Source organism: Corvus hawaiiensis, chromosome 8 (assembly GCF_020740725.1).
Source record: "Corvus hawaiiensis isolate bCorHaw1 chromosome 8, bCorHaw1.pri.cur, whole genome shotgun sequence".
Classification (NCBI taxonomy): domain Eukaryota; kingdom Metazoa; phylum Chordata; class Aves; order Passeriformes; family Corvidae; genus Corvus; species Corvus hawaiiensis.
This window is the reverse complement of record NC_063220.1, coordinates 20,409,680-20,427,458: the sequence shown is the minus strand read 5'-3', so window position 1 is coordinate 20,427,458 and position 17,779 is coordinate 20,409,680. Positions and strand designations below refer to the sequence as shown.

Below are 17,779 nucleotides of genomic sequence, written 5' to 3'. Positions count from 1 at the left end.
GTCAAGAGATGGGTCTCTATTCATACTGTGGAGCCCCAGGAGGGTCTTCAAACCTTGTCTCTTACCCTGAGCTCTTCCCACAGCTGGAACATGCAGGAGATCTGTCTGCTTCTTCCCATGCACCCTATTGCTGCTCTAATTGCTCATTACATGGCATGAGTGCAAGAAACTTAGTGACAATGCTCTTTTACTCTTTTAAAGATTATATTGGTTCAAATGCCAGACACAGGATGCCGCCACAAAAGCACAGAAATAGTCCTCCACATAAAGTCTGTGGGAAATCATGGAGCTCAGAAGGCTTTGCACACCTAAACAGTGGTAATTCCCTGTAAACACTCTTGGCTGCAGACTTACAGCCCTGTTTGCAGTGTGGTTGTGTGGAGATAGTTGCAGGACTGGTTCAGGCCTGGCTGCTAAGTGGCAGGATGGTGTGCTCTCTGGGACCCCTATCCCAAAAACTGGCAGGTGGGCCCCTAAGATGGGCTTGAAACACAGAGAAATGGAGCCTCTGTGATCCCAGAGAAAACTCTGCCTGCCAGCAACCATTGCCTGCCTGAAACTGCAAGGTCTCATGGAAAGCCTTTTCCCCAGCCACACATCAGGCAGCCACACTAAGTGAATGCCTCATTGTCCATCTTTCCATGCATGTTTCTGCATTCATGCAATGGAACTGTGAATGTCTTTACACTTCTGCCCTCAGCAGACCCTCCAGCTCCTGGATGTCTGCACACCACTGTGCAGCCATCAGTACACTGGCCCAAAACAGCCCTCACCACAGTCATGGTGGGCAGCATCTGAGTCTGAGCAAGGCATTTCCTTTGCTCTTTCACCTCAGCCCACAGCCCATCTTTGCTGCACAGCTGTGCAGAATGCCAGGATCCCAGCTGGTGAGCTGGTGAAGAACGTCATGGTGCCTGCCTCTGCTAATTTCATGCACCAACCAGAATGGCTGTTCCAAAAAGTGTAAGACCTTGTCAGCAGCTCTGCACAACAGGAGATGAAGGCAATGGATCTTGACAGGCTGCCTGTGTGGCTGAGGCTTGAGCAGCCCTCATGAGCCAGCTGTGCTCCCCACAGTGCCTGCCTGGGCACTGGGCAGCAACAGTGGAGAGGCACTCAGGGAAAACATTTGGACTTTGGCAGGGAGGGAGGCTTTATCTCTTTAGAAGTTGAGCATTGTGCATGCCCAAATCATATCATCACTGCATGACTGCTGAATGCTTCCTTTGATTGCATTACATGCTGATAATTGGGTAAAAATCAGTGAAGTACTTTGGAGCTATAAGGAAGTACTTTTATTACACTTTAACCCATCAATATTTTATTTATGCTGACAGCAAACATGTCTACATGGACTTAAAGGATGATTCTACATGAAACAACCCCGGAAGTGCTGTAGATCCAATGAGGAGTTATGAACTGCCCTTTCCTAATTCCTGCACAGACACTAAACAGCTGTGTTTGATCATGTAGGGATGGGAGGCACTTCAAATGAGCCTGAAATCCATGGAAACGAAACACTTTGTTTGAAAGAAGTTGTTATGGAAAGTGGAAAGCAGCCTAGCTGAGATGAAACAGGCAGGTGTCTCTTCCTCAGAAATCTTTTCATTGCCCATTTGATAGTTCTCAGCATTACAGTGACCCAGCTGTAAGCACCAGTTTAGATAGCACCCAAGGCCACCACAGACAGGAAGGACATGCAGAGGATGAAGGTAGGTGAATGAAACATCTCTGTGGGCCACTAGTCTGATCAATGAGTGCCATGGGAACAAGGGAACTTTGTAGTCAAGGTGGCAAGGTCATGAACATCGGCAGCTGGCAGCCACCTTATGTGGCAATGCAAACTCTCATGAACTTTACTTTCATCAGGTAAAAGTCCATAAACCTACCTGAACTTCCATGAACTGGCCTGACAGCATATGAGCTGACGCAGGAATTTGGCCAGCAGATCAGCAACTAGCCAAAAGTTGTTGACAATTCAGTTTTTCCACCAAAGTATTGAGTATGGCTCTAAGAAGTAAAAGGAGATTTGAAAAGAACAACTAGCAAATTATTGCACCTATGCAAGAGAACAAGGATGACTTAGAACTCCCTTCTGTAGGGAAGGTACAAAAACTTTTGCAAGGGATGGAGACCTTCACTAGCTCCCCTGCGGGAAAGGGAAACTCACGTTAACACACTGTTGTACAGCAAACAGCACACCCCCACCAAGCACTCAGTTCACCCAGGCCTCTTGCTAATTCCCACCAAGTCACAGAATCACAGAATCACAGAATAACGAGGTTGGACGAAACCTCCAAGATCATCAAGTCCAACCCATACCATAACACCTCAACTAGACTATGGCACCGAGTGCCATGTCCAGTCTTTTTTGAAACACATCCAGAGGTGGTGATTCTACCACCTCCCTGGGTAGACCATTCCAGTACTTTATTATTCTTTCTGTGAAAAACTTTTTCCTAATATCCAACATGTACCTTCCTTGATGCAGCTTGAGACAGTGTCCTCTTGTTCTGTCAGTTGCTGCCTGGTGGAAGAGACCAACCCCCACCTGTCTACAACCTCCTTTCAGGAAGTTGTAGAGAGTGATAAGGTCACCTCTAAGTCTCCTTTTCTCCAGGCTAAACAACCCCAGTTCCCTCAGTCGTTCCTCATAGGGCTTGTGTTCCAAGCCCCTCACCAACCTTGTTGCCCTCCTCTGGACACACTCAAGCATCTCAACGTCCTTCCTAAACTGAGGGGCCCAGAACTGGACACAGTATTCAAGATGTGGCCTCACCAGTGCCGAGTACAGGGGAAGAATGACCTCCCTGTTCCTGCTGGCCACACAGCTCCTAATGCAGGCCAGGATACCGTTGGCCTTCTTGGCCATCCAGGCACACTGCTGGCTCATGCTCAGTTGGCTGTCGACCAGCACCCCCAGGTCCCTTTCCACCTGGACACTGTCCAGCCACACTGTCCCTGGTTTGTAACGTTGTAGGGGATTTTTGTGGCCAAAATGCAGAACTCGGCACTTAGACTTATTAAACTTCATCCTGTAGGACTCTGCCCATCCATCCAACAGATCTAGGTCTCTCTGCAGAGCCCTCCTTTCTTCCAATAGATCGACACAGGCTCCCAGCTTAGTGTCATCTGCAAATTTACTAATGAAGGACTCAATACCCTCATCCATGTCATCAATAAAAATATTGACCAAAACTGGTGCCAGTACAGACCCCTGAGGGACACCGCTGGTGACTGGCCGCCAGCTGGATGCAGCACCATTCACTATCACTCTCTGGGCCCGACCATCCAGCCAGTTCCTGACCCAGCAAAGAGTGCTCCTGTCCAAGCCGTGGGCTGCCAGCTTTTCCAGGAGTTTACTGTGGGAGACAGCGTCCCACATCCCCTATCCTTGCAACACCTTCTGTTGCAAAACAGATCAGTTTTGCCTGCAAATGTGTCACAGTTCAGGAGAGACAGAGGGATAAGGCCAGACCGAACAAGCTGAGCATAGCCCTGAGGGTTGTTTCTAACAGCCACACCACTGCTGGGACCCCGCAGGTATGCAGGCTCTGGAGTAGTCTTGGGCAGGAAGCCTCCAGCTCTTTTTTAAGCCCTTGCAACACACCAGACATGCTCTGCTCTCTCCCAGAGCACCCAGGGAACTTCCAGGGCACTAGTTCTTCATAGTGGAGTCAGACATCAACAAAACAAGAACCTGTGCATGCCAGCTTCCAGCAGTAGGTAGGATGAGCTTCTTTGGTAATTGCAAGTGCAAGGACTAGTTGCCAGGTTGCAATAACCTATACCTAGCCTTGGACAAGTGCATCTCTGTCCCAGCTTGGGAAGCCATTCCTCAGAGACTCTCACAAGTTCTGGATTTCTCTCCTCTCTGCCTCTTTTTCTCCTCTATGAGACCTTGAAGAGGTCAGAGTCTCAAGGTCTTATCACCTTTTCTTACATCTTTGTTTAATCTCACCCAGCAAGTCCTTTCTTGTCTATTGTCATGTCTGGAGACCTTTCTGCCCTTGCCAGATGGATATTTTTTACTTTCCTCTCTCGTGAGGCCAGATACCCCTAGGGAGAGAGACCGAGGCTATTGCTGTGCACTGAGGAAAATACAGTTGCATGTCCTTTGGCAAATCACATGCAGTTCAAACTCTACTAATAATGTCAGGAAGATTTTAGGAACAATGAAGGATGGCTCACACCACTGAGGGCTTCCACAATCAGTACTGATGAACAGAAAACCCAAATGGCACTGAAGTACTTTTAAGTTGCTCTTGTGACAGTGAATTTCTGTGAGTGCCTCAGTAGGAGAGTGTGCCCCTAGCATGACCTCTAACAACTCTAGGTGAAACAAACCAAGTTTTATGGGCACATTACAGATTTCTTAATCTCTGTGGTGTCTGCAGTTGTTTGAGATAAGGTGTGTCTTCAGTGAATAATGAATACCAATAAAAGACTTAGTTTCATAACACAGGGCAACCTAACAAATGATTGACTAGTAACGTTGACTCAGCCAAATAACCCAAAATCTGCTCTTGAGCTAACACAGACCTTTGGTATATAAACTCAGATTCTGGCAGCCAGAGTCACTCCCTCCTGAGCCACAGAAGCAAATGGAGCTCCTGGGAGGAGCCACTGTTGTCCTCCTGGTTTGTATTGCTTGCCTGCTCTCCTTTGCAGCATGGAAAGGAAGGTCTGGAAAAGGGAAGATGCCTCCAGGACCAGCTCCCCTTCCCATTCTAGGTAACCTGCTGCAGGTGAAACCAAATAACTTGGCCAAAACCCTTGAGAAGGTAAGGCCACTTCTTCTCTCTTTCTTCTGTGGGTGAGAAATGTGTGGGACCTGTGCATGGGGTCAACCTGTGGCTATAGCTTGATGACTTGCAATTCCAGGGGAGCAGAAAAGTCATGGGGATTGCAGCTGTCCTCTCTCATTGCTGTTGCCAGGTTGTTCAGGGCCTGATAACTGGGACCCATCTCCACACCTACATTTACCATGAGAGAACCAAATCTTGATGTTACCAGTGTGTGAGGCTAATTGTCTGCAGTGGGAGGCAGCAGCAAGGAGACTTTCCCACTCTTCCTCACTATTTGCTCCATGGCCATGTTCTCTCTTGCATTTTTACAGCTCAGTGAAGAGTATGGACCAGTGTTCACAGTGCACCTGGGCTTGAACCCAGTGGTGGTGCTGCATGGACATGATGTGGTGAAAGAAGCCTTGGTTGATCGCGCAGACGAGTTTGCTGCCAGAGGACACATGCCAACAGGAGATAGGACTAACAATGGATTAGGTATGTTGGCTGACTGAGCTCCTTCTGAGGAGAAGGGAAGGGCTGAAGATGCGTTCAGCAGATTAGAGCTGGAGTGTACCTTGCATGAGGGAAAACTGCAAGGGGTGGGTGGCCAGAGAGGGCTGTAATTGCTGACTTCCACCACTCAAAGGGGTGAGGTAGCAGAGAAGGGGAGCCAGATTGTTCTCAAAGATGGGCAGGGAAATGGCAAGGGGCAGCAGCCACCAGCTGCAGCAAGGGAAATTGTGTGTGGATGAGTGATGAATTATTCACAAGGAAGTTGGGTCAGTAGCGGAGAAGGCCAAAAGCAGGCAGTTGGTCTACAGAACCTCCAAACCACAGTATGCTATGACACTACCATGTCAGTGCTCTCCAGGGACAGGGCTCACTGTCACCATGAGCCACTGTTCATCTCGCACCCAGCATGCCCAAGCCAGGTCTTCCCTCTCCTTCTTCCTCTGCAGGGATTATTTTTAGCAACAATGAGCCATGGTTGCAAGTCCGGCGGTTTTCTCTCACCACTCTGCGGAACTTTGGAATGGGGAAGAGGAGCATTGAAGAGAGGATACAAGAGGAATCTGACTACTTGCTGGAAGAGATCAACAAAACAAAGGGTACAGTCCATGTTTAATACATTTTATGTTTGAAAAAATAGGCTGTATTAAAGGGAGCTCACATCTTCAGCAAGGAATGAAGTTCCTATGGATTTGGTCCATGCACCAGCTACCTCTTATTACAAAGCTGTAATAATTTTGTGATCATGTTCTGTTCTGTTTGGAGGACCCTTCTGTGTCACTCAGAGTCTGTGATCTGATATTTCCAATAACAACCAGAGTTCAGATTACCCACAGTAGAAATCAGTAGACATAGAACATTTTGTGGCTTTTTTTATAGTCTGTAACTTTTCTGAAATCACAGGAACACCCTTTGACCCAACCTTCATGCTGAGCTGTTCTGTGTCCAATGTTATATGCTCCATTGTCTTTGGGAAACGATATGATTATAAAGACAAGAAGTTCCTGGCCCTGATGAACAACATGAACAACATCTTCGAGATGATGAACTCCCACTGGGGACAGGTACATTCAGTAGGCATTTCACAGTGGCAACATCCTCCCAGGAGAGCAGGAGGCCTCCCTCCCAATGAAGTTCCATTTCAGTCTTCTATTTAGGACCCCATCAATGCTCTGCTGCACAGAAGGGATTTCATTCAAGAGTGAGACACTCCCTCACCAATGGAATTGGCTTTGCCAGCTAAGTGCAGCTTCCCAATAGTCCTGGATACCCTTCTTTTCCACTTACAAGGTTCCCACTACTACTAAGCAAGCCCTGTCAGACTGCCCAGCCTCATAGTCCTTCTGCTTGCCTCATTTCACAGAGTTGAGGCTTTTCTTGGCTTTTTGCTAACATCAAAAGGATGGGGCAAATTTATACATATAAAAATCATACGAGGCACCTTCATGTTTCTTTCCTTCCAGCTGTACCAGATGTTCTCAAATATCCTGGATTACTTGCCTGGCCCACACAACAATATATTTGCAGAATTTGATGCTCTAAAAGCCTTTGTAGCAGAGGAGGTGAAGTCGCACCAAGCCTCCCTAGATCCCAACTCCCCTCAGGATTTCATTGACTGTTTCCTCAGCAAAATGCAGGAGGTAAGGAGACAGATGGCCCCAGCTCATCCCCAAACACACCTATGCTGAGTCCTTCCCTCTCATAAGTAACACAGACATTGGGACAACCCCTTCCCAGTCAGCTTTGCAATGGGAAAACAGCAAATACCCCAGCTATTGCCTGTATTAGAGGTTATAGCTCTGGGTCTGAGTGCTCAGCAGCCACCACTACCTGCAGCTGCTTGGAGAGGGAGAGCTTGCTCTGCTCTCACCAAAACACAGGGACTTTTTAAGTCTGGTCTTGCAGTTCTTGGAACAACATCCTTGTTCTTTCACTGGAAAGCAGTTGGCACAGCAAACAAGCAGTGGAGTACCATTAAGTGCACAGCTCAAAAGAAGGTTGCTCTGGGATTGAGTTTACTGCTCAAGGTAGCATTGCAATGCCCCAGATGGCTGCTGCACCTTAGCAGAGAAATGCAACAGCTCTAGGAGAAAAGGGAGGCCTGGGATGACATGAGAAAGGGCCACTTCTCTCAGCTCAGCCAGAGAAACAACAAAGCCTTTTTCTTAGGAGAAAGATCATCCCAATTCCAGTTTCCACATGAAGAACCTGATAACAAGCGCCTTCGACTTGTTCATTGCTGGAACTGAGACAACGAGCACCACTGTACGATATGGGCTTCTGCTTCTTCTCAAATACCCAAAGATACAAGGTATCAGTTTGCAAGCTCTTCCTCTCTAGCTATTCCCCTGGGCTGGGCACATGTCTAATGCCACATCATTCTCCCAAATATCCCCCTCATATCTCTCTCTATCCTTCCCTCTCTCTCCCTCTCTCTCTATGGAACCTGTGTCCATGTCTTTATTTAGCCAAATCAATAGGAGAACTTTCCTTGCATGGGCAGCAGTGGAGCTGTGTTCTAGTCAGCACCAAAACCAACATAATGCTCCTGCCATCTATGATTTGTAAACAGCTTAGGGCAACCTATTGAGATAGGTTTGGTTTTATTTACCCATTTGATGGTTTGTGCTTCTCATGACAGAAAAAATTCAAGAAGAGATTGACCAGGTAGTAGGACGATCAAGAAAACCTTGTGTGGCTGACCGGACCCGGATGCCCTACACAGATGCGGTGGTCCATGAAATCCAGCGCTTCATCTCTCTTATCCCCCTGGCTCTCCCTCACACTGTGACCAAAGACACCAGCTTCAGAGACTATGTTATTCCTAAGGTTAGCTCCCTCAAGTTCAGCAGTTCTTAGGCTGTCAGTTACAAGCCACGAGTTAGAACTGTTGTGGCCTGACCTTGTTTTCACCCAGCCCTTTGTGAGGGTTTTATTCTCAGGCAGCTGTAGCTCACTTGCACTCCCTTGTTGATGCTCCATGGGCCAAGACTAGAACAGGAGCTCGGACCAACACCTTTGTTCCCTTGCTCTGCATCTTTACCTATCTGCAGAAGCACAGTAGGTTCACAAAAATGGCAGCAAAGTTGAGGAGCTGCTTACCACCATCCAGGACAGCCTGTGCACATGCTTGCGAGCAAAGCCAGTTGCTGGTTATTGAGCAAAGAAAGACCTTGAGCCACAAAATGCTGTAGCGTATGTCTGCATTCAGTGGAACAAACCAACCTGTTTACTCTGTTCTAGCACACCTCCTGAGGCAGTCTCTGCTGGCCACTGCCAGAGGCAGGCTGGTGGGCTAGAGCAGCCCATGGCTTGGCCTGGCCCACTGCAGCACTGCGCGTTGCTCTTCTGGGTGACTGTGGGCAGCTGGGAAACAGCAGTACATGGGCGGTTGGTGGTGTGATTTCCAGCTGTCTGTGTAAAATCATATGGCAAGACCCAGAGAACTGCTCAAATTCCAGCAGAGAACTCTTGTGACATCGCTGCTGATTAGTCCAGCCCCTGTTAATGGCTGGTCGGGAAGTGGGAAGGTAGAGGATTGTTGCAGGAGAAATTTGTCAGGAGAAAGGAATTGAGCTTCTTTTCCACAACCTTGTGTGCTTTTGACTTTTTGGGCTCACAGAAAAGAAGGGACATGGTGCATCTACAAGGTCATTATTATGAAATACCAAGAAAGAGAAGAATTAGGTGGGGTGTCCCCTGATGACCAGAGCAAAGTGAGGACAAATGTTCTGGAGGCGAGAGGGAGCATTCAGGAAGAGCAGCCAACAACTGCTGTGACATTCAGTAGGGTCTCCCTAAAGCTGCCTCCTCTAAAGGGTCCCCAAAGGGAAACCAAAGGCAGTGGTAGGGTTATACACGGAAGCACAATCTCAACTTGGCAGGCAGTCAGGTTGAGTGATTTAATTTGCCTGCCTTTCATGTTCTGCTCTTCTTGTGTTGCTTCAGGGCACCACGATTTTCCCCATCCTCAGTTCTGTCCTCCATGACAGTAAAGAGTTTCCAAACCCACATGAGTTCAACCCTGAACATTTCTTGAACAAGAACGGCACGTTTAGGAAGAGCGACTTCTTCATGCCCTTCTCAGCAGGTAAAGCACAGTTTTGCTTTTTTCCTCTCTCTGTCAGCCTCCTCCTCTGGAGACCACCCTGCCTTTCCCTGCAACACACACTGCCTCTTCTCAACACAATCCCACTGGTGCTTCCTTGGGGCTCACTGCTCTCTGGATAACTCCTCCCTGCTGCTCGCATCTCCAATGGCATGTCCCATCTTCTTCAGGCCTCATGGCTTCTCAAATCTCCTACTAGGAGTTGTCAGCGTAATGACATGAATGGGATCCACTGACACTGTCTAAAATACCCAAGTTGTCCTGAATGAATCTTTTTGTGGTAACTCTACTTTTCCCCAGTAAATTTGAAGTACCTCTTAGGCTATGTGCAACCATTCACCTACTGATAGGCCCAATCTTCCACTTCCTCACCTGTGCTTTATGTCACCCTGCTCTCTCTCATCTTAACTCTTGTGGTGTTTCCTCCATGGTTAAGTCTTCTCCTGTTCTTCCTTCACACACCCATCCAAACTGTCAAGGGTCTTTTGCCAACAAATTCTTCTCTTGAAAATATCCTCAGTAACCCTGACAGTCATCTCACTGCTATGGTTGTGTGTAGTAAACAAAGCTGTGCAACCCAGCCGCTTAGTACAAACTCTGGTCAACTCAGAAACACCTGTTGAGTACTATTTGCTGCTTTCACTTTCAGGAAAACGAATATGCCCTGGAGAGGGCCTGGCACGAATGGAGATATTTTTACTCATAGCCACCATCTTGCAGAACTTTACCTTGAAGTCTGTTGTCAACCCCCAGGAGCTCAACATAACCCCGACTCTGAGTGGGACAGGCAACGTACCTCCTGCCTATCAGCTCTGTGCTGTCCCCCGCTGAAAAGCACTGAACCACTCTCCCCAGTGTCCTGAAACTGGCTGTTCCTTTACATCTCCTTTACTAAAATCAACAGCAGGAATATTGGCCCACCTTTCCCAGGCCTTCAGGAAGGAGTCCAAACACAGGTACACACACAAAGCAGAGACCACTGAAGGCTCACGGAACTTCACCACACCCCAGGAGGCCCTGGGTGACATTGCAGCCTCTTGCACTGGTGCTCTGTCACAGGATCACTGAGTGCAGTGGCTGCATCAAACAGCGCCAACATAGCTCCTGCAGCACATCCCACCAAGACCATGCTTTGCAGATGGATAGTGCTGCATGTGTGTACCTTAATGATCCAATAAATAAAAATCTATTTATGAAGATTTGAGCTTTATTTAATTTGGGTTGGGGCAGTGCCCACATTTGCTGCTGCACTGCAGAGTAGGTCTGCAGAGCCTGTGGCCAGCACCCTGTGGGAAGGGCTTTCCCTCCTGGGCAAGGATCCTGTCTTTGTCATTCACTGTGATCACTGCTGCTGCCTGCAAGGAGCTCCAGAGAAGTCGCAGCACACCTCCAGCCAGGAAGGCTCACAGTTCTGGAGAAGAAGGGTGTCCTACAGCCTAGGGGCTTTCTGCCAAATGAAAAGAATGCATTCATGCTTTTTGCAGGATGTTGCAAGGAGATCACTTTTACCTGAGCATTGAAGATTGCAACCAACTCTCTGGCTGCTCTTTTGCTACCATCAGTATCACTGCAGGGATTTAGAGGTTCTTTATTAAAATGAATTAATTTAGGAAAAGGGTAGTGTCTCTCTTTTCTGGCCCCAGCTACAATTTGGTGTTCTTCTTTCAGTAAGAGGCTGGATGGTTTTCATAAAAATATTCCACCACAGATGACTTTCTTCTGGGCTTCTTTGTTCCTGTGGGCTGTGGTTGTGTTTGGATGTTCAGTTTGTTGTGTTTGTCTTGATCTTCATTTACATAGATACTTGTTGTCCCTTGCATCATGGTCATATAAAAGTCCTAGTGGCAAAATATAATTCCTGTGATTGATTGTCACAAGGCACTCAGAGACCATGTGAGTACTGCAGAGAAAACAGTGTGCAAGAATTCCCACCTCCCTTTGGAAATGTTTAGCATTATTTTGAAGGAAATATATTTGCCCACATCTCAGGTCCATGCCTCCTTGTCCCTCCATTTTTTCCCATGAAGGCTGCAGCTCTAATGCTTGTGTACTCTAAAACAATAGCAAACCATCACTGACTGCTGATCTGGGATTGCAATAAATGCATAGACGTGCAAGCAGAAATAGCAGTCATGTATGAGACCCAGGAACAATGGGGAGGAGATTACCTTGAGCTTTCCATTAGTCTAAGGCTGCCCTAAAAGCCAGTCCTGCAATCAGGAACTCAGCAGCCTATATGCTTTGTTGAGAGTTAAAAATGGCTTACATCTGGAGGTCTTGGAGGGGATGATTCATATGCCTGCCCACTGGGATGCTGATTCATCTGAGGCAATGAACAAAACAGTGACAAACAACATCTATCAACAATTCACAAACAACTGCATGAGAAGCACAGGGCAGCGAGAAAATGTTGTTACTAAACAGCTCCAGAATGCAGGACATGCTCAGGAGATAAATAACAACATGGGGGATAATAGTTAGGATAATATCCAACATATCCTAAGGTGGATGCAAAAATGCTCTTTCTTTCGGAACAACAAGAGGGTCACTTGACACCCGCCCATGAGAACAATCTTGCAGAGGTCTGCTTCATAATCCAGGGCACCAGCCTCCTCTGCTCCAAGTGCCCTAAGACCAGGCAATACCTCCAGGACAGAAAGGCTGGGGCCAGATGCTAAAATTCAAGCAGGTGTCTGAAACTGTCTCTTGCACCATAAGGAAAGGCAGAGCTAATGAAGCAGTGAGTTTGATTGATTTGGTTGGGGCAGAGAACAGGAGGGTTAAACACTCCCAGGGGGCTTTTAGACAGGTGGTCCAGTGGCCCCACCTCTCCTGCTTTCTGACCTCCCCCCACTACTCCCATCCAAAGACCCAACCAACTCCCACTCACCATTTCACGCTTCTCCATGAAAATTCCCTGCATGCAGTAACAGCAGACTGCCCAATGTTAGGGTTAGTGCTCCTTTTAGGATAAGCTTCTCTTCCTGCTAATACATGCAGAACCTGTAGAGAGGAAGAGATGATGGCATTTCTCGGGCTAACTCACAAACTGACCAGGTCCCAGCACACCCAAGCTCTGGTACACACCTGGGAAGCTGGGCTTTAGGGCACTGGAGCCTCCATCTCCTCTCTACCAGCTGCATGGCAAATAAGGCAGCTTCTGGCTCTAAGAGTGCACTTAACGTGAGGCACAGAGGGGAATCCTGCTTTTGCTTTCCAAGGCTGGCACCTCATCTGCCAGAGCATTTGCTAGAAATGCCAGGGCAAAGTGGAAGATTTCTGCTGGCTTGATGCTGAGACCAATGAGCCTGTCTGGTCTGCGGCACCATTCTTTGTCTGAAGTAAGTTGTACCACTGGGTCATATTGTGCCATGGTACTCTGGTGCAGGAGGCTACAGGGGGATGCTTATTCCTTAGGTCATCTCCATTGCTGCTTTGCCTTTGGGAGCAGCTGAGAGGAAATTCAGACACCATGAAGGTTTGTATAGCTGTGACACACACCACAGGAAATGTTCTGGGTGGTGGGACATAAACGAACTAGGTGTGTGCTGGGGAAAGAACAAAAACATGGTCCTTAGCAAGCAGGGTAGACATCAAGCAGTGGACAGAAAGAGGAAGAAAAGCATTTTAGGTGCTGCCCTAGCAGCATTTTGCTGCCATGGAATGTGGATCACAACTTTGCAGTAAGGAACATCTGCCTCATCCTGCTGTCCTTTGCACAGGAGTTTCATGTCTCTGGGTCTTGGGACCTGCTGCTGAAGGCCATAGCCTGCAGTGTAATATGCAAATGTCATAGCAATATGTAATATGCAATGTGTCAAAGCAAATGAGCTAGTCCTTTGAAAAATATTTATGGACTAATTCCCAGATCCCTGACACTTATCACTGCAGACCTGCATCTCAGCCCCCCTGTGTGAGCAACACATGGAACAATGCAGCCCTCTGGCTGGCCAAATTCTTTCTCTGCCCCACTTTCTAATGCTCCCTTGATTGCAAAAGCCAAGACAAACCTAAACACCCACAGGAAAGTTCCTTCCTGGTATTAGCAGTAGAGACAAACAACAGTTGGCAGAACAAGGAATGTAATAAGAAATTTCCTCCCCTTGCAGAAGTGGAAAATGCATGCATACAACAGAATGTGCAACTGAATCCACAGTCTTAAAGAATGCAGAGATTCATTCTGGGCACAGGTACATTTGTGATTGTCCCCACACCCTCTTCTTTTCCCCCTCTAAAAATTATTTTAGTTAGTGAAATGTAAAACCACACAAAGACCAGAATACATATTCACACATCAGAGGGTTTGACATTTTTTTCCTTAAGAAAATTTCACACATTTAGAATTATTGACTGTTAAGTCCAGTCAGTACAGCAGAAATATTCTACATAGATCATTGGTTGGAATGCACAGTACAACATTTGTGAACACTCTGTCACAAAAGACACCTGGATGAACACTAACAAGTGTAGTGGATCTGTCAAACCACATTGCAAGCATCTGCAACAAACCAGTCTGGGGTAGATGGGAAATTACCAGAACGTGGAACAAAGATGTTAAAGTACATGGGAACCTGCTACAGTCACTTTTCCCTAGAGCCATTGCTGCCACTAAAAGGTCAGGAAATTTGAACTTGTCACCTGAAACTTTGCTTCTGTTTCACAGGGATTGATGCCACAGTTTTATTTCCGGACCCAGTTCACTGTAATTTTGTTTGAACTGGAGCAAGGAAGAGAAGGACAAACACACACCCCATCTAGCAGAGCTTACTTCTCCAGACTGCATGGTCAAACAGCTTGAGGTCAGAGGTCTTGCCTGTAAAAAGGCCACAAAATTTTAAAAAAGAAACAAAGCAGACCTGAAATAAACCAATAAACCAAAACCAAAACAGAGATAACATGATTTTATACAGCCTGCAATAAAGCTACAGTCAATGGTACAGTATTGTTCACATTACACTTATTAAGGCTTTGACTACTGGTCTTCTACATGCACATTTTATATACATATAATCCTCTGTGTGTGTACATAAATTACTTTACTTTTCTTGTTCTAAGCAAGAAAATATCTTCATGCATTTGCTTCTCCTAGTATTCACAATACTTGGACCATATTCTATTCAAGGATTTCTGGAGAGGGCTGGGTCTATTTATTATCCATCTGAAAATGCCCTTACCTCCAGGAATGTCATTTGTGCCTGACAGTGGCACTGGCCCCACACTTCTCCACAGTCATACACCAGAGAGGAGGTGCCACCCCAAAGCCTGACAGCACAATGGTTATGTAAACATAGTAATCCTTGGATTATAAATACTTTATTAAAGCTAACACACCTCAGCTTTTAGCTCATAATTGCCCATGAGTGCCTTAATGAAACATTCAGAATAAAGTATTGTTTTTCCTCTTATATCAACTGCTCAATTACAGTGGTTCTCCCAAAAACACATTTTTCCTTATTTTTTTCTGAAAGAAGCACCAAGCTACCTGTAAATTCTTTGAGCATGTGGCTGGGTAGCTTTCATGAGCAAACGAGAACGTGTCTGAGCTTTATAGCTCTAAGTGCTCTAAGTCGAAGTCACCATCTCACTTGCAGCCTTGCCATGAAGTTAAGAGACTGGGCCATGCACCAGTGACAAACAGGGAGGAAGCAGAAACCAGAAGAGCTCTTCCATTCCTAGTCCCATGCCTGTAGCTTGCACATGTTTGACAGGTTCCCAGAGATCACCAAAGCTGACCTGTAGCATGGCCTGTCCCCCTCTGCCTCAGGGACACCCTGACTCTCCCTGCCCCGGTGTGTCCTTCAGTGAGATGTTCTGGCCAGCTGAAGTCGCAGAGCACTCCTAGGTTGTGGTGGGGAGCCCTGGGGAGAGCAGCTCAGCTGTGAAAAGGAAGGGCTCATAGGGAAGTGGTAGTAGGGAAAGGAAGCAGCATGAAGAAGGCTGAGAAAGCAGGAAAGGGTGGAGTGAGGAGGAGAGATTCCTTATTTAAGATAAGGCCTGGGCTGCTGCCACAGCCCTCAGAGATGCCATGTGTGGTGGTGTAACTGGAGCATGCTGTCAGCACTCCTATTATGAAGCTTTGCCACCATCACACAGTCATGCCTTGCATCCCACCACAGCATTTCTATGTCAGCCACCACCGTTCCCTTGGGCACTGCATTGAAGTACTTCCATTCAACATATACCATGACAATTACTGCAAACCAAACACTGGGTCCTTCTCATTCCCTGGAATCCAAGTAGCTAGCAGCCCTAAAGAGACTGTTCCTGTCCCTGGCCTTGCTCTCCACTCAACAATAAGCAAGACAATAAATAGACAGGACAGAGTGATGCAGGCACAGCCATCTGGTTGTTCTCTTATTGCACAGAGTATTTGGGGCAGGTAGGGGAGAGCAGGTGGCTCACACAAAGTCCTTTGAAAAAATCATACTGGTTGTCTGTCCAAATCACCTGCTCCAGAAAATATGTTCAGACAGCTCATGTGGGTGCTTGGGAAATGTCACCTAGAAACAAGATATGCAAGAGACGAAGGCTATTCTCAATTCAAGTTCAGTCTTCATTCAGCCCCATGGCAAGTTGTGCAAAATACAATGTTTATGTCCTGGCAGGTATGATTAAAAGAGAATTTTTTGGTCCTGGGTATGTTAAAAAGAAAGGGTCATGCTAATAATTGCAGAGGCAAACCTTTGAGACTGAATTTAGTTTTAGTTACAGAAAATACTGTACACTGCTTTTGGCCAAGTGCACAGAAGCTTGAAAAAAAAAAAAAAGACAAAGATCACAGTTAAATGTCTTGCTCTTCAGATGGGGAATGTCTGTGAGGAACAGTCAAACTATTTTCTCATGTGCAATGCATCCTGAAATTTGGTACTTATGTATCGGGCATGAAATCCTTTCTTGTTGATGGTGTCGTCTGTATGGAATCGAATCATGATGGAATCCCCTGCAGAGTAGATTTCTTCCAGAGGCTGCAGAAAAGGAAAGAAGACACTACACAGTGGTCAAGTATGCAGACTAAATAACTGTCTGCACTATGATACTAGAGTTTAAGCCCACAGTGAAGACAGATTGGCCAGTAAACATAAAGACTTGAATGCTCAGTACCTCCTGCCCTGATGTGCCTTCCTAAGCATATTCCTTTGCTCTTTATGTTTGAAGATTGATGCCAGTCCACTCTACAATCCCAGTTCTTCCAGTTACTTTTTTCACAGGACTCCCTGGATGTTCTTTTCCCAGTCTTCAGGTTTACTCTAATTTGTCATTGTCTTTTCAGGAAATGATACAATTCAAACTGGAACCTGTTTGGCAGCTGAGGCTCTCCCAGTGTTCAAATAACTCAGGTACTTATCTTACATGACAGTTCTGGTTATGTCCCACACTGTTGTGACCTGCTACAATCTCCTTGTGCTTCCCTTTCCCAGCCATTCTTCATTTGTCAGTGTGCAGGTAGGTAGATTACTACCCAGCTGCCCTGAACTTCTTCACACCAAGCTGCTATGCTTTTGTTTATTTTCCAGACCATTTCCCCAGTTTGTGAGAACTTCCACACACCTACTCCCTGATTGTCTCTCTTTAAATTCAATAGGAAATTTCTCCATTCAATTGCTGAAATACATGGCCCTGGGCTAAAAATGGACAGTCAGTAAGCAAGAATTTTCCAGCCAACTCTGCATCAGATAAAATGGCTGTGATATCCTGCGGAAGGGGAAGAAGCAAAACCTAGCCACAAAGCATTCTCAGTATCAGTTTGTGACAGCTGCCCCTCTCCAAAAATGGTATGAGGATACTTCCTTGCCACCCTCAGTGATCCCTCTGAAATCACCACCATCATGGCTTACCCCTGAGCCACAGAAGCGTCCCAGACGGGGTGCAGTGCTGTCATAACCATCGTAAATCTCCATGTAGTCGTACCCACAGTCAGCCTCCTCCTCTATCTCAAATATCTGGAATATTAGCTCCACCCCATAACCATCTTCAGCTGCAATCACCCATTCACAGTTGGCTTGACCTGGGTAGTTATTGTCCCCAAACTGAGCATGGGAGTATAGGTCCTTAGCTTGTACTTCAGCCTTTAAGAGCCCACCGCACTCTGAAGGGAGAAAAGGACACAAAACAGTCTCTCAAAGTCCGTACTCACAACAAAGACTCATCCCACTTTTGGGTCAGTCATGAGCAGAGAAGACCTCTGGCTTGAAGTGCAATAGGGAAGGTAATTAAACACTGCACCAAACTACAATAAACCAGTGAATTCTACAGTCACCCATGAATCCAAAGACCCACGTAGCTTTGAGGAGCTTGGTTCTTTTGGTACAGAACACACATGGAAAGAGGTGACCAGTTTAAACTGGCAGGATAGGGTTCCTGACACATACTCTCG

The 17,779-nt window shown here is 46.6% G+C and overlaps 2 protein-coding genes across 2 annotated transcripts in view; one reads left to right on the top strand and one right to left on the bottom strand.

The window, feature by feature from the left end:
* The first annotated feature begins 4,570 nt into the window (after positions 1-4,570).
* LOC125329578 (cytochrome P450 2C9-like) lies at positions 4,571-10,602 on the top strand. The gene is made up of 9 exons (XM_048311738.1): positions 4,571-4,784; positions 5,120-5,282; positions 5,747-5,896; positions 6,201-6,361; positions 6,761-6,937; positions 7,467-7,608; positions 7,939-8,126; positions 9,246-9,387; positions 10,055-10,602. Exons 1-9 carry the CDS (start codon positions 4,605-4,607, stop codon positions 10,234-10,236), a joined length of 1,485 nt encoding a protein of 494 aa, XP_048167695.1. The 5' UTR covers positions 4,571-4,604; the 3' UTR covers positions 10,237-10,602.
* A 3,083-nt stretch (positions 10,603-13,685) lies between these two features.
* The window catches only part of TLL2 (tolloid like 2), an 88,038-nt gene continuing 83,944 nt past the window's right edge, over positions 13,686-17,779 (bottom strand). The window contains exons 20-21 of the mRNA XM_048311737.1: positions 17,241-17,491; positions 13,686-16,370 (exon numbers count right to left, since the gene is read on the bottom strand). Of these exons, the coding sequence (XP_048167694.1) occupies positions 16,236-16,370; positions 17,241-17,491 (386 nt within the window). The 3' untranslated portion in view covers positions 13,686-16,235. The remainder of the gene's footprint in view (positions 16,371-17,240; positions 17,492-17,779) is intronic.

What these genes read in the sequence shown, in the direction of transcription:
- LOC125329578 (XM_048311738.1), top strand. Translation starts at nt 4,605, where the DNA reads ATGGAGCTCCTGGGAGGAGCCACTGTTGTCCTCCTGGTTTGTATTGCT. An exon ending in GAGACTATGTTATTCCTAAG is followed by an intron (nt 8,127 to 9,245) that starts GTTAGCTCCCTC and finishes GTGTTGCTTCAG; the next exon opens with GGCACCACGATTTTCCCCAT. An exon ending in CTTCATGCCCTTCTCAGCAG is followed by an intron (nt 9,388 to 10,054) that starts GTAAAGCACAGT and finishes TTTCACTTTCAG; the next exon opens with GAAAACGAATATGCCCTGGA.